This window comes from Benincasa hispida, chromosome 3 (assembly GCF_009727055.1).
Source record: "Benincasa hispida cultivar B227 chromosome 3, ASM972705v1, whole genome shotgun sequence".
NCBI classification, from domain to species: domain Eukaryota; kingdom Viridiplantae; phylum Streptophyta; class Magnoliopsida; order Cucurbitales; family Cucurbitaceae; genus Benincasa; species Benincasa hispida.
In genome coordinates, this window is record NC_052351.1 from 56,777,720 (window position 1) to 56,792,179 (window position 14,460).

At 28.4% G+C, this 14,460-nt stretch overlaps 1 protein-coding gene across 1 annotated transcript; it reads right to left on the minus strand.

Annotated features, from left to right (window-relative positions):
* Positions 1-2,537: 2,537 nt before the first annotated feature.
* On the minus strand, positions 2,538-5,362 carry LOC120074385 (BTB/POZ domain and ankyrin repeat-containing protein NOOT2-like). Its single transcript, XM_039027488.1, has 2 exons — positions 4,728-5,362; positions 2,538-3,517 (listed from the first exon to the last, which is right to left on the minus strand). Exons 1-2 carry the CDS (start codon positions 5,244-5,246, stop codon positions 2,543-2,545), a joined length of 1,494 nt encoding a protein of 497 aa, XP_038883416.1. The 5' UTR covers positions 5,247-5,362; the 3' UTR covers positions 2,538-2,542.
* Between the last annotated feature and the right edge of the window lie 9,098 nt (positions 5,363-14,460).

Below are 14,460 nucleotides of genomic sequence, written 5' to 3' on the forward strand. Positions count from 1 at the left end.
AAAAAAAAAACAAAAATAAAAAATCAAATGGTTATTAAATTGGACCTACCTTTTAGTTTTTGAAACTCGACTTGATTTTTGAAAACATTAGTAAAAAGTAGAAAACAAAATAAGAAAATTGGGAGTGAAATGGATGCTTATAAACTTAATTTCAAAAATTAAAAATTAAAAACCAAATGGATACCAAATAGGATCTAAATGGCTCTCAATCCGCCAAAGGTGAGCTCATCCAAATTTAGCACGTATTGTTTCCCCATTTAATGGGAGGTTCAAATCTCTCCTACCAAATCTAAAAATTACCTCCTTCTCCTTCTCCTTCTCCTTCTCCTTCTTCTACTACAATCAAAATTATTGTTAAATATTTACTAGTTCACTACACCTTTGAAATAATATTTTTTTAAAAAAACTACAATGTATCCTTTAAAAGAAATAACTACTGCAAATGCACCTTTGAATTACACATAAAAGAGTACTACAACATTATTCTTCAAAAAGAAACTACAATATTTCATTCATCCGGTGAGATTTTCAAATCAAATCTAGAAATGGCGATAGCCTTCTATATAAGTGATAAAATATACCTTTGGACATCATCTCTAACTTTAAAATTAATAGTACAACTATTATGACAATTGAGCTATGTTCATTTTGACATTTTATATTATTTTTACTATATATATATATATATACGCGCGCGCAAGGAGTCCAAATTTGTAATTAATTGTAATTTATATACTTCATAACAACGAAACCAATATATCCAGTCATATTTTATTGTAAAAAAAATCAATATATTAATGTATAACATTCATTTTATCTTCAAATATGACTCTCAAATTACAAATGTTATTTAACAAAAATAGAATTAGCTATTTATGTAATTATATGGAGAAAAGTTTTGCAAATGTTTATCTTAATTATATTAAGGTCACGTTTACCAAACTATAATAAAAATTAGTGTACGGAATGAGATTTTATTAATGGATGAATCGTAATAGGCCCAAATCGCAAAGACAATTTGATTACTTTTTATTGTTATTTGACTCTAATGGTAATGGTAACAGTAAAGGTTAAAATAAATGTGACAAATTCATAAGTAACAATATCTGTAGAGGTAGTAGTGGATCCCAAGTAATTTTCAACCGCAATCAAATTAAATACATTTTATTCCTAAATCAGATTACATGATTTGATTACAAATTTCAAGTTGGGCCCACGTTTTATTACGATAACAAAAAGAGGTAAATAACAACAAAAGTAATCAACTGAGGTTCACTTTTTATATTACCATTGATGGATACTTTTCAACCGAGGTAAATGTGGGCTAAGTTATGACCAGAAGAAAATTAAACTAGATTTTGTTGATGAATTTTATAAACGGAATTCTAAAAAAAGAAGAAAAATAAAAGTAATACTTGGGTGCATCTATACATCCACTCTCATCCACTCAAAAAATAATAATAATAATAAATAAATCAAATATTTCCAAAAAGAAATAAGAAGAATTTTTTGCATGACAAATTAGGATTAAAACATTTAGTGGGATGTATGTTGCTCCTAATATACCTAATTTTTTTTTAAAAAAAAAAAATGTATATTTCATTATTGGATTTAATCAGATGAACCATACCACAACCACACATATAAACCTTACTTTTATCCAATGGAAAAAAAAATGAAGAGGCAAAATCCATTACTTGGTCACCTTTAACCATGAGTTAAAAACTAAACTAAACTCCATTGATTCAAACTTAAAGGGCAACCCTAACTTTAGTAGCTAGGGTTTTAATTACCATAGGCTATAAGAATAGGTGAAGGAGCCCCCACACAAGTGAAGTCTATATGTGTGCAATCAAGCCCATTATTATTTTTCTTATTGGGGAAATTATGGTCTTTAAATTAAGGGTTATTTTAAAAAAATGAAAAAGGAACCAAAAAGAAGATGATGATGATGATGAAAAAGGACCAACTCAAGCTACTTTCCCAATTTTACTCTATTGAAAAATAAAACCCATTTAGGTCACTTTATTTATATATATATATCAAATAATCTCTTCTCTTCTTTGGTGCAACCTCAATGCATGCATAGTAATTGAAATTCTTCCTTTTAGATGATCATTGCAAATGCCTATAAAAATTGAAATCAAAGAAAAAAAGAAAGAAAAAATATCCCCTAATGACAAATAATAATAATAATAATAATAATAATGTTATAACCAAAAGAATAATACTAGGATGTACTCATATTTATGCATTTCACCCTCTTCACAAACAAATAAACCGAACTAAAATATTTTAGAAGGAAGTGAAATGAAATTGTCATTTGGCAAATTATGATTAAACAATTTGGATAAGATGCACAAAGATAGACGCAATTCGGGATGCATACCTAAGCATTTCTCCACAATTTTAATTATATATCCTCTCTCTTTCTCACTATATAAAAATTGATGGAACACACATATATAAACTATAAATATTGATGATATATATTTTGGTAAATAGAAAGAAAGATATATAATAAAAATGTGAAGTAGAGAGTTTAGAAATCATGGGAATGATGGTACATTGTTGGGTCATTTCCTCCATGTCTATGATGATCAGCTCCTTCAGCTCCCATTTGAGCTGAACCAGAATTAGCTCCAAGATTAAGATAAACCAATCTTGTATCAAGATTCAAATTGCTTCCATTGCTGCTGCTGCTATGATCTTCACTCATTGGTGGATAAATTGGAGTAGAAGATGATGCATTATTTCCATTGTTGTTATTGTTGTTATTATTCCCTTGCTCTCTTGATATAACTAGTGCTGCTGATTGAACTAGCTCCAAACAAAGCCTCAACTTGTTTGGTTCTATGTGTGTCATCCCTGGGACCGCTCCTTTGAAGAGGAAATCTGAAGTTAGGGTTCTGAGAATGTCGAGTGGTGTCACCCCGTCAACTGTTCTGATGGTCGGATCGGCATGGTGGTCGAGAAGGACGGCTACCATGTCTGCCGAGACCATCTCAGATGCAATGTGCAAAGGTGTTTTCCCAGCAGGTCCGGCCGGATAGTTGACGTCGGCAGCTCCGAGCTCAAGTAGGGCTTTGACAACTTCTCGGGTGCAATTCTCAACGGCGTAATGCAATGCCAATGCTTCGTCGAGATTTAGGCCCTCCCCCATGACCATTAGCTTGACAAGTTCGACGTCGGAGGAGTCCAATGCTCTTCGCATTCGACGAATCTTCTGCTCTTCCAGGTCAGGCCCCGCACTAAGCTGGAGATGGTGATGGTGGTGGTGGTGGTGAGGCATTAATGACGATCGACGAGCGAGGGAGGATTTGAGCCGAAGCTCCTCAATTTTGGCGACGACGTCGAGGGGAATGTGCTTTGCTAGAACTTCTGTTGGGAGACCAGATTTTGCCACCAAATGGGAACAAGTAGTCCATAGCTGATGCATGTCTTGTTTTCTTGAAGCAATTAGAACTTTCATTACATCTTCAATTGAAGCTTTCTCTACCATGCTTACAAGTTGCTTCTGAATGTCCCATAATACACCAAAAATGTGTTAATAAAATAGTAAATTCTGGCATAGGAAGGAATTAAAGAAATCATCTTAATTAGCTTGAACCTTACATAATCCCCATTTTCATATCTATTAAAAACATAAGGATTAATATTATTTTCCCTTTGATAAATGTCTATAAGGAGAAGTGCTTTAAACAAAATTTAATCTTAATCAATAAGCCAGCTTCATTTATCAAAGTTATCATGTTTAACAAAAAAAAATTTCATGCAAGATTGCTTAGAAAAGTTCTGCCTCTCAAGAGAATGAAGAAATAAGGATTTTGAACTATATCAATACTTCACAGAAGAAGAATAAGAAAAGGCTATTAAGAAAAGATAAATCTGATAAGAAAAAAGGAACAAAAATTATGTAAAAACCATTTTGATAATAGTCTTTTTATGTAAAAGAAAATATCAATAATCTAATTATTGATTTAATTAAATCTTAAACCAAAATAATTAATAATGTTTAAAATGTTGGTGTTTAATTTTATGAAGAACTACTTATAGATCAAATATATACATTTGCTCTTAGTAGGGAGTAATGATGTTTGGAAGAACATAGTTCTTAGTGATCATTTAAGCAACATTCCAACTATTAATCCCAATAATTACTTCTCCTTTCTCAATATAAAGCCCATTGGATAAAAAAAGAGTGAAGGAAAAAAAAAATATATGTTATACATATATATTATATATATGATATCTCATGATTGGAGAGAAACAAAAAATAAATAGAAAAAATAGGAGAAGAAAAGCAAATAAGATTGGGAAAAGAGGCATGAAAAAATGCATAAGATATAAAGAGAAATATATGTATATCTATATGAGAATGTTAATGAAGGAATAGGAAAAAAGGAATTATTAAGAAAAATCCCTTCTTATCCTCTCTTTTGCTAAAATCAGCTCCCAACAACTTAATCAGTCCAAATCCCAAGAACTCACCAAAAACAACCAAATGACCAGAGAGAGAGAGAAAAGAAGGGTAAAATGCTGTAGAGAGAGAGAGAAAGAGGGAGAGATCCAAGAGAAACTAAACATTCCTCGAGATTTTAGAGAGAGATTATATTGAAACCCCATTTTAGAAACAGAGGGAAGAAAGAAGAGTACGAATAGTTGACTCGATTTACCGTACCCCATCAGCTTAAGCTGCATTCGAAAAGATAGAGAAAAAGAAAAACCTGAGTGAGCAATGCGAGTTGTTCAACCCCAAAAGATCTAGCCGCAGCGAGAGTTTCGAGAGCCAGATCGACGGCGGAGGAGCAATGTGTATGCCAACACCCTCTTTCACCGCAATTCGGTCGGGGCTCGTGCTTTTGCGGCAAAATCGAAACTTGACCGCTATACAAAAACTGGAGTAAGAGAAGAAACACCTCGTACCCTACGCTATTCACCGGGATCACTCCCTGCGATGGAAGTGGTGGTGCGTTAGCTCCACCGCCACCACCGCCGCCACCACCACCGCGGGCATTCGATCCCGAAGGGGACCGAGAATCAAAAACACCCCCGAAAGAGGAGTTCGAGTCGGAAGAGCCACAAAAGAACTTCCGAAAGAAGAGACTACGTGCAGCAAGGATGCAACGGTGAGCGTGAACGAGGCGACCCTCGACGCTAAAGGTGACATCACTGAAGGCTTGGCCATTGATGAGAAGGTTAAGGTAATCAAGAGAAAGGGATCTTAAGGACTCTTCAAAGGTCATAGCTCAAAGAAAGAAGTGGAAGATGATTTGTAGTGGGAAAAAAGGGAAAAGGGTTGTGCAGTTTTTTGAGCTAGGGTTTAGGGAATTTTGGCTTTGGGACTTGGATTTTTTTTTTTTTTTTTTTTTTTTTTTTTTTTTGGGAGAGAGAGAGTTGGTGAGTATTGTTTAAATGATTGATTTTTTTTTTTTCAATATTTGTTCTGTTTCAAAGCAATCCCAGTTGTTGTGTTGCTCTTGAAGGAAAGGAGAGAGAGGACTGTTCAAAAAAGAGGAGAGAAAAAGAGAGAAAGAGAGAGATGATTATGGTTTTATGAATATGGGTGGCTATTCTGAGAGGTTGAGGTACTTAAAACAAAAACAGTTGTAGCATAAATTAATGTGGGGATGGGAGATATGGATTGCCTAAGTACTTTTTTTTTATTATTATCCTTTTATTATTACAACTTGCTAATATCATCTATAATATAGATTAAATCTTCTTAAACCAATCTATCTCTGTATTTTAAAATTTGTAACGATGTAGTCTGCATAGTAAAAAGCTTTCATCAATATTATATTCTGATAATAAACTTTGTACCGTATAAACATATTGAAATCTTTAATTAGTTTATCGATTTACTTACGTAAAAAATCTTATTAAATCTTAACATACTAATAAAGACTAAATTATGATAAATTTTAAAATATATAGATTAAATTACTACATATAAATTTCTGTGAACTAAATTAGGTGTTATAAAATTATATTATTAAGTACATGAATTAAATTGTTACTTCTATGATAGTTCAGAACCAAAAGTGATTTTTAATCTTTATAATTAATATATGAAACGACAAATTTAGTTTTGGTTATACTTTTCAATTTTATGTTTGTTTGGTTTCTAACGGATCCTTCAACTTTTAATTTTATATCTAATAAATTCATTGACTTTGATAGACTTATTCAACCTTTTTTTAAAATTCTGAGATATAATAGAAACCAAATTGAAAAATAAGGATCTTATTAGACATAAAAAAATAATTATTTTTTTATATCATTAGATCAAATAGGTTTTAAAATTTTTGAATATATCAAGAGATAACCTCTCTTGAAGACACTAAATTTTCTATATATTAAGCACAAAATTGAAAGATGAGAAAATCATTAGATGTATAATATTAAAATTAGTTACTTATCAGACATTTTAAAGTATAAAGACTACCTATATTAGTCATAAACTTATAATTCAACCTTATCAATATACATATACTCCTATATATGTATAACAAAATAACTTTTTGGTCTAGTTCTAGTTTATCGAGTATTTTATTTTTGAAGTTGTAAGTTTGAATTTTCACTTTTCATATATATATATATATATATATATTTTATTTCTCTGTCTGTTTTTGTGGGGTTTAAATGGGGTTGTTGGGATTGGGCTGCAATTCTAGGTTCTTTGTATAAAACGAGGAACTAATTAAATATGTATGTACATGTATGTATGTATTTATGAGGGTGTGTATATGGAACAAAATTTGGTAAAAAAAACCTCGTATTTGTTTGTTTTTATTGGTCTATTTATATTATCTTTGATAAGATGTGGGCCCCATTTTTAATTTTTTTATTTAATCATTAAAAATATGACTTTATATTTTCTCAAGAAGAAAAAAGTTTATATCAAAGGAAGTAAATGTTTTTTTTGTGTGTGTAGGATGTAAACATAATTTTATTTTAGTAATAAAGGGATTTTTGAGTCCTTGTACTTTCTTTTTTTTTTTAAAAAAAAAAAAACTATACAATATTAGAAATCTTAAATTTAATTCAGGTAGTTAATTTCTTAAAACTAAATGAACTAAAATTAAACAATTGGAAGTATGGGAACTAAAATAATATTTTAATCTATATTTTTTAATTAAACTTTTCATATATTTTGCTTTTCTATTTTGATTTTATATTTGAATATTTTATATTTTGTATTTTTGTTTATAAATAATCGTTTTAAATCCAATTTGGTAATTATTTTATTTTTAATTTTCTAGTTTTGAAAATTATGTTCGTCATCTCACAATTTATTTATTTATCATGGTTAACATCCTTCTGATGACCAAATTAAAAAATAAAGGACTACTTTTTTTGAAATTTTATTTGATTTGAATGTTATAAGAAAATTTGGTTGTCACCGTTATTATTTCTGTGTCAAAATTCTAGGTTATAAAAGACAGAATTAATAATAATAATCTCCTGACCATAAAACAACGTTTGTTGGGAAATTAATCACTGCCGATGGTATTGTACCATCGGTAAAAAACATCTCTCTTGATGAACCATCCCTTTGAATGGTTTTGTCCCGACGATACAACAAACTGTCGGGAAAGACATTACTGGCGACATGCCGTATATTGCGTCGGGAGATAATTTCTCCCGACGTCGTATGACATCGGAAGATTTTTTTCTCTCAACGATGGTTATTTCTGCATTGGAAAACGAGTTTTTTCTAATGATTCTATCAGCACCATTCAAACAGTCGAGAGATGATATCTCGATGCGTTTTTTACTGTTTTCTAATAGTTTTGGACATCAGTAAAGGACCCTTATCTTGTAATGTAAAGAAAGTTATCAAAATTTTAGAATTTTAAGTCTCTTGAAATTCTATTAAGGGAACATTTTAAGTTATTAGAGAAATAATAAGAAGGTAATTAAAATTTTTCATATTCAATCTCATTTTGATTACATTTTCAACATCATTGAAGATTAAAATTTTTCTTCATTCAAGGCTAAATTTGCATCCCATTACAATTATTTAGGCTAACTTTGAATCAATATTGTGGAAGAATGATATAGAGTTATTTCATAGTTGTAGGAAATTAATATTTAGACTAACTTTCAACATTCCAAAACTTTTAATATACTTTTTAAAGGAAGGAAATTATTTATAATTTAAAATACGTAAATAACTAACGAAACATTTTTTTTTTTTTTTTTGTTAAAATCAACTGACATACAATTGTACTATAAACTTTGAGGTTTGATGTTGGATTCTCTCATCCCACATATTTTTTATTAGAGATTTTTTTTTCATATTCTAATTTATATGAGTTAAATTATTTAAATTAATTGTTAGCTACAAATTTCTAAATATTTGAGAAAAGAAAAAATGGTTTAAAAAATACTTTTCAAATGTCATAGCTTTCTAATATAAGTATAGGTAAGTGAATATGAATCATTTGATTGGTATTAATTAATTAATTATGAGATAATAATGGGTTTAGATGTATATTATTGAACTAATTAAGAAGATAGAAAAAGGATGCTCTCTTTTTCTTTATCACCAAAAGGGTATCTTTTAAAGTAGTTGGATTATGCAATAAAGTTAAAACACAAGCCCCATTTTTAAAAAATACCCAAAAAAAAAATTACTGTTCAATTCAAAAGTAAATTTGTAAGTTCATGTTCAAATAGTGTCCCATATATTAACTTTCAATTTTCAAACAACTCTCCATTTGACTCTCTTTCTCTCTCTTTTTAGATGGTAGAGTGGGAGATCACGTAGTGATACTTAAGATGATAATTAATGGTTTATCTACTGAATTAAGTTCAGATTGATTGAATTTTTTTTTTCTTTCATCTTAAACTTACGCCGTAATTTATAAATAGCTACATTTTATGACACTTTTTTTTTTTTTGTTTTTGAGTTTAGAACCCAAACCCAAAAAAATAATCAAAAAAGGGAAAAATATTAAAAGAGAACCCTAATATAGAGGGATACATTAGATGGTAAGTGAAAAGGGAAAAGTAAGAAGAAACAAAGGAAAAATAAGGAAAATTTGTACAAAAGTATCTTACATAGTATCTCCCCTTCAGAAGTTCTCTACTAAGAAAGCAATTTTATGAAGTGTTACTAAGAAAAAAAAAACTACTCTAATTATAGAGATCATTAGAAAGTCCCTTTAGACTCTTAAAATAATCGGACAATGAGAGTAGTCGTCGTATGAGGTAAAAAACTCATGTACGATTTTGTTGAGTGACAGTAAAAGTAACCTAAGGTGACTTTAATCTATCAATTTTTCCAATATCACTCTACAAAGAATGAAACTCTGCCTCAGGATTGTCTTAACTAAAGTTGAAACTTTAAATCTTTATAATCATATTTATTGTGTTTTTTTAATAATTGGTGTTGAGATCGCTTCTTATTAACATGTCTCTCATAATATCTCTTAATAATTGGTGTTGAGATCAAACGTAATATTTTTCTAATCGTATAGAGTAAACCAATTCAACAAAATTTCTACAATTCCAAACCAATTTAATTCTTTAGGGGGAAATTTTGTAGAGCAAAACAGCAAGGTTCTGTCTTAATAAAACCTCTCTCAGTCTCTTGGTTTGAGGTGCCTTTGCTCATAATATTTTGATGCTATTTTTAACTTTTTAAAAAATTTAACCAAGTTGTTACTATTATTATTATTATAATTATTATTTTGAAAACTAGTTCATTTTGATTTTAATTATAAGTTTATTTTAATTATATGTATATTGAAATCTTCTAAAAAAAAAGTTAGGGATTTTAAAATAAGCATTTACAGAAATAATGTATTGAACCATATAGAAACCTAAAAGATATTACACGTTCATTAAACGAGCTCACTAAAAAATTAGTACACGAGTTTTCTTGACTGAAATAAAGTTTTATTATACTCATAATATATTTTCTTTTTCTTTCTAAACAAATGATTCAACACCAACAAAAAAGAAAATTGAAAGAAAGGGAATTTTTTTATATAACAAAAAAAAAATATCCAAGAAATTATTTAAGTACCTAGTATTTTTGTACTAGAAGACTACATGTGATTGGCAGCCCCAAAGAGGTGATATTACATGTTCATGGAATGAGGCTTGTCTCCTTTAACCAATTGCATGGACCAATGCATAACAAGAAGAAAAAAAAGCACAAAGCCTAAAATATGGGAAAGTGTCAAGCATGTGGGAAGAACAAAAAGAGATAAAGAAAACAACTTTTCTCACACCTCATATAATTTTGGAAGAATATATATAAATATATATATATATATGACAATCTAAAAACAAATATTGTTTTCGTGAAAATATCTTGAATTTCTTAACTGATGATTCAAACAACTAAGTACGAGGCTTCACTGTCTAGTCAACAAACCGGGATCCAGGGACGACACGTCTTAGTGAGGATTCGGGGACAATGCCCACGAAATCTATTCAGAATTCGTATTTATGATATTTACTTGTTTGTGGTTATTTACGATTATGACTATAGAGTTTAGAATAATATGTTATATAAACTCTCTAACCCTAGAGATGTTGTCTGTGTATTTAGAAAACATTCTCTCTAGTAATATTGTTCTCTTTCTACTTCGTGGATATAGCTCTACGTATATCTGTGTGATGATTTTTTTACGTTTTTTTTTTTTATTTTTTAATTGTTGATTTCATAACTTTTTTTTAATATTGCATTAAATTGATGGGAAGAGAATTTGAAGATGAGATTTTCATATGGAAATCACAAACTAATTATTAAAATGTCTTGATTACTACTTTGTTTTGTTCATATCCACAACTATTATTATTGGAAACTTTGTGTGTAATAATCTTCCATTTCTAATGTACCTAATAATCTTGAAGGATAGTAGATAGAGATTTTTACGCGAAAAATTCTTGTATGCCAATTTAACATTTTCATCATTCTTTCAAAATTTTTTAAATAATTAATTCTTTCTTTATTAACATTATTTTCAAATTTTGACTTTGTTTTCGTCATTATTTATTTATTTCGATTGATATTCATCTAATGCAGAATATTTCAAATTAACCTTTCTTTCATTTTAAGAGATTTCATTTTTTTTTTTCACATTCTTAGTTGCTTCTCCATTTATATCTCAAGTATATGTCGAATATACTTGTAATATACTGAAAAATATATTAAAAAAATATCACATATACCATGGTTTATTTTTTACTGTGTTTACAAATATAATGTAAAATATAAATATACATCCCATATATTGTTTGAAATATAAGTCAATATATTGTACAAATCGTCTTATTCATGTACTTATTAAATATACCTGGATGTATTTCTAGATAATTCAGATATATATAGAATATATTGTGATGTGTATATCAAATACACTTTGTTTTCCTCCTACAAAGCTTCTTATCGATTCTTGCTTTCTTTCATGAGTGGAAGGTAATAATTTTCGAATATTTGGAGAGACTTTCCTTATTTATAGAACTTTTGAAAAGAAGACCATTCTTGGGAGGTTCATAAGTGCGAGCAACTTCCTTTGCCTAGATCTTTTGGTATTTATATTATTATTATACTTAAGAATACTGAATAGTAAAAGGAGTTGAAAAAGTAAATTAGGTCAGACATTTGTATAAAATAATAGTCCACTAGGCTATTCATGTAAAAAAAAAAAAAGTTTGGACAATTATGTAATTAAGCCTAGTTATTTATGTTGTATATGTAGAAAGCCTAGTAAAAACTTATTGATTAGTATTTATAAATAAAAAAAAGGTTAAATAATATAGAGAAATTATTTTAAATGGTAAAACTGTTGAAAATATTTACAAGATACAGTAAAATTTTAGAATTATCAATGGTAGTCGTTGATAGACACTGATAGAAGTCTATCAGTATTTATCAATGGCATTAATAAACACTGATAAGCATCTATCATTGATAGTTCTAAAATTTTGTTATATTTTATAAATATTTTTGTTCATTTTTCTATATTTAAAAACAACCCTTAAATAAATGTTTGTCCTATAAAATTTGTGAAAAAATGGAAGAGAAATAAGGTAATGGAAAGAAAAGTTGAGGTTTCCAATAATTTCTTATTATTTAGAGGAACTATAAACTTTTCTATGTTATTTATTACCTAATTACACACCTATATATGAATTTCTATTACTTCGCTAAAAATTCAATTAAAGTTTGAATAACATTCATCCACGAAGAAGCGATAATCGAAGATGATTAAAATGTAAAAGATTACAACATACCTTTTTAAATAAGGACTAAATTGGAAAAAAATTAAAAAATTAAAAAATAATTCATTTATGTTTCTAAATTTTAGAAATCGTATCAATTAAAATCTTAAATTAATAACTGTATCAATTTAAGCTCTACAATTTTGTAAAAGAATCAATTTAAAAACCACAATAGCGATTCAAACTTTATTTTTAGATAAAGGAAATATTTTAACTCAATTTCATTAAAAATCAACTCAAATTTACGAACATAAAACTATTTTTATTCCAAAATCGAAAAAAGTAGTAAAAAAAAATATTATCACATCAATTCTTTCCAAATAAGTAGAGAAAAACAAAGTATGATGTGATAGGATGAAAAAACTATTTATATTAATTAAAAGTCATTATCCAATTGATTCGAAGAATTTTCATGAATATTAAATTAATCTTTGTATTTAAGAAATCTTATACAACATGTAAAATGATGTATTAATAATATTAAATCAAAATCTTAGAATACGATCCAAATTAAATCATTAATGCTTCTTTTTTAAAAAAATAAATCACTAAGATCTCGTTTGATAATTATTTTGTTGTTTGTTATTTTTTTAAAAAATTAAACTTGTGGACACTATTTCTACATCCAAGTTTTTTCATTTATTATCTACTTTCCACACATGGTTTAAAAAACCAAGTCAAACTTTGAGAATTAAAAAAAAATAGCTTTCGAAGAGTTGTCTTTGTTTTTAGAATTTGACTAAGAATTCAACCATTATACTCAAGAATGATACAAATCATTGTAAAAAATTAGATAAAATAGAGTTAATTTTTAAAAACAAAAATTAAAAACCAAATGATTACTAAGTGACACCAAAATAAAAATTTATGATTTAATTGATTAAATGATTAGTTAATTTTTTTTTTTAAGTGATACTCACTTTAGGAATATAAATGGGTTGTTTTAGGAAAAGAAACTTAAAACATTACATATTAAAATCTTCCAATTTTATAAACGGCTACTCCTCTCCAAGTGGATAAATTCAATAAGGTTCTTCAATTTTTAAATAATATAAATAAATGGTATGTTTTGTTCATAGTCTCTTGCTGAACACCATAGCTTTATTGTCTAATTTGATGAATTAATTTTCTTTCTTTCTTTCTTTTTCAAAACTTCGACAATCAAACTTTTAATCTCTAGGAAAAAAAAAAAAAAAACAAGTCATATCAATTACCTTTAAATTAAATTTACTTTAACATTTGCATGTGGATATATCACATTGAATTATAGCTTTTAAAATTTAAATAATTTATTGTATAATTTTTTTCACAATCACTAATTCTAAATAAACATAAAGAGCTTTAAATTTTAGAATGAATTTCTTAGAATTGAAATGACAAAAACTTTTCATAACATCTTCCTTCATCACATGCATTCATGAAAGTATATATAAATTTTTGATATTGACAACTTACTAGTAATAGCTTAACTAGTGAAATAAAGTTGATTTAAAGTTTGTCATCTAGATTCATATATCTCACTTTTTGGTGTGATAACTTAATGTGGTGTATGTTCAACTATTAGTTTTCACATTTTTCTTTCGTTCTCAAATTTATCAAAAAATTTCTTTTTAAGTTCAACAAGATTGATGTACTATTATATTTCAGATGGATAAAGGAAAAAAAAAAAAGAAAAAAATAATTTATAAAATCTTTGTTGTTACTTTTTCCATTTGTTACCACCCAGAATAATTTTCTACAAGAATTTTGGTTATTTCCGATTAAACTTTTCCTGATGCAAGAAAAAGCATCGGGCTACCTCATTTTCCCCGACGATAATTTGTGGTGTCGGGACTAAACAAAATCTTGACAGAAAGTTCACTAATGTTAGGATAACCAATCTACCACGACAGTATATAAATCTACCATCGGGCTAACCGACCTATCCCAATGGTCCCACGATCGTTAGGAGATGTTTAATTTAAAAAAAATGAGAAAACTGCATTTTAATGTTCTCTCGATGGTCGAAGGAAAACCATCGGGGCAAATAACTTTACCCCGATAGTTCAGGACTTTCAGAAGGTAGCGGAATAGTAAATTAAAAAAGTTATGAAAAATTGTAAACTTATCTCGACGTTGTGTAAGACCACCGTCGAGAAAATGTGGATGTATCCCGATGGTCATTTGTGGATGTATCCCTACTTACACCGACGGTGATGCAATCGGCGGGCGATG

Coding starts and splice junctions, on each gene's coding strand:
- LOC120074385 (XM_039027488.1), bottom strand. CDS start 5,246: ATGACCTTTGAAGAGTCCTTAAGATCCCTTTCTCTTGATTACCTTAAC. Junction 3,518..4,727: donor AACTCGCATTGCTCACTCAG/GTTTTTCTTTTT, acceptor TGGGACATTCAG/AAGCAACTTGTAAGCATGGT.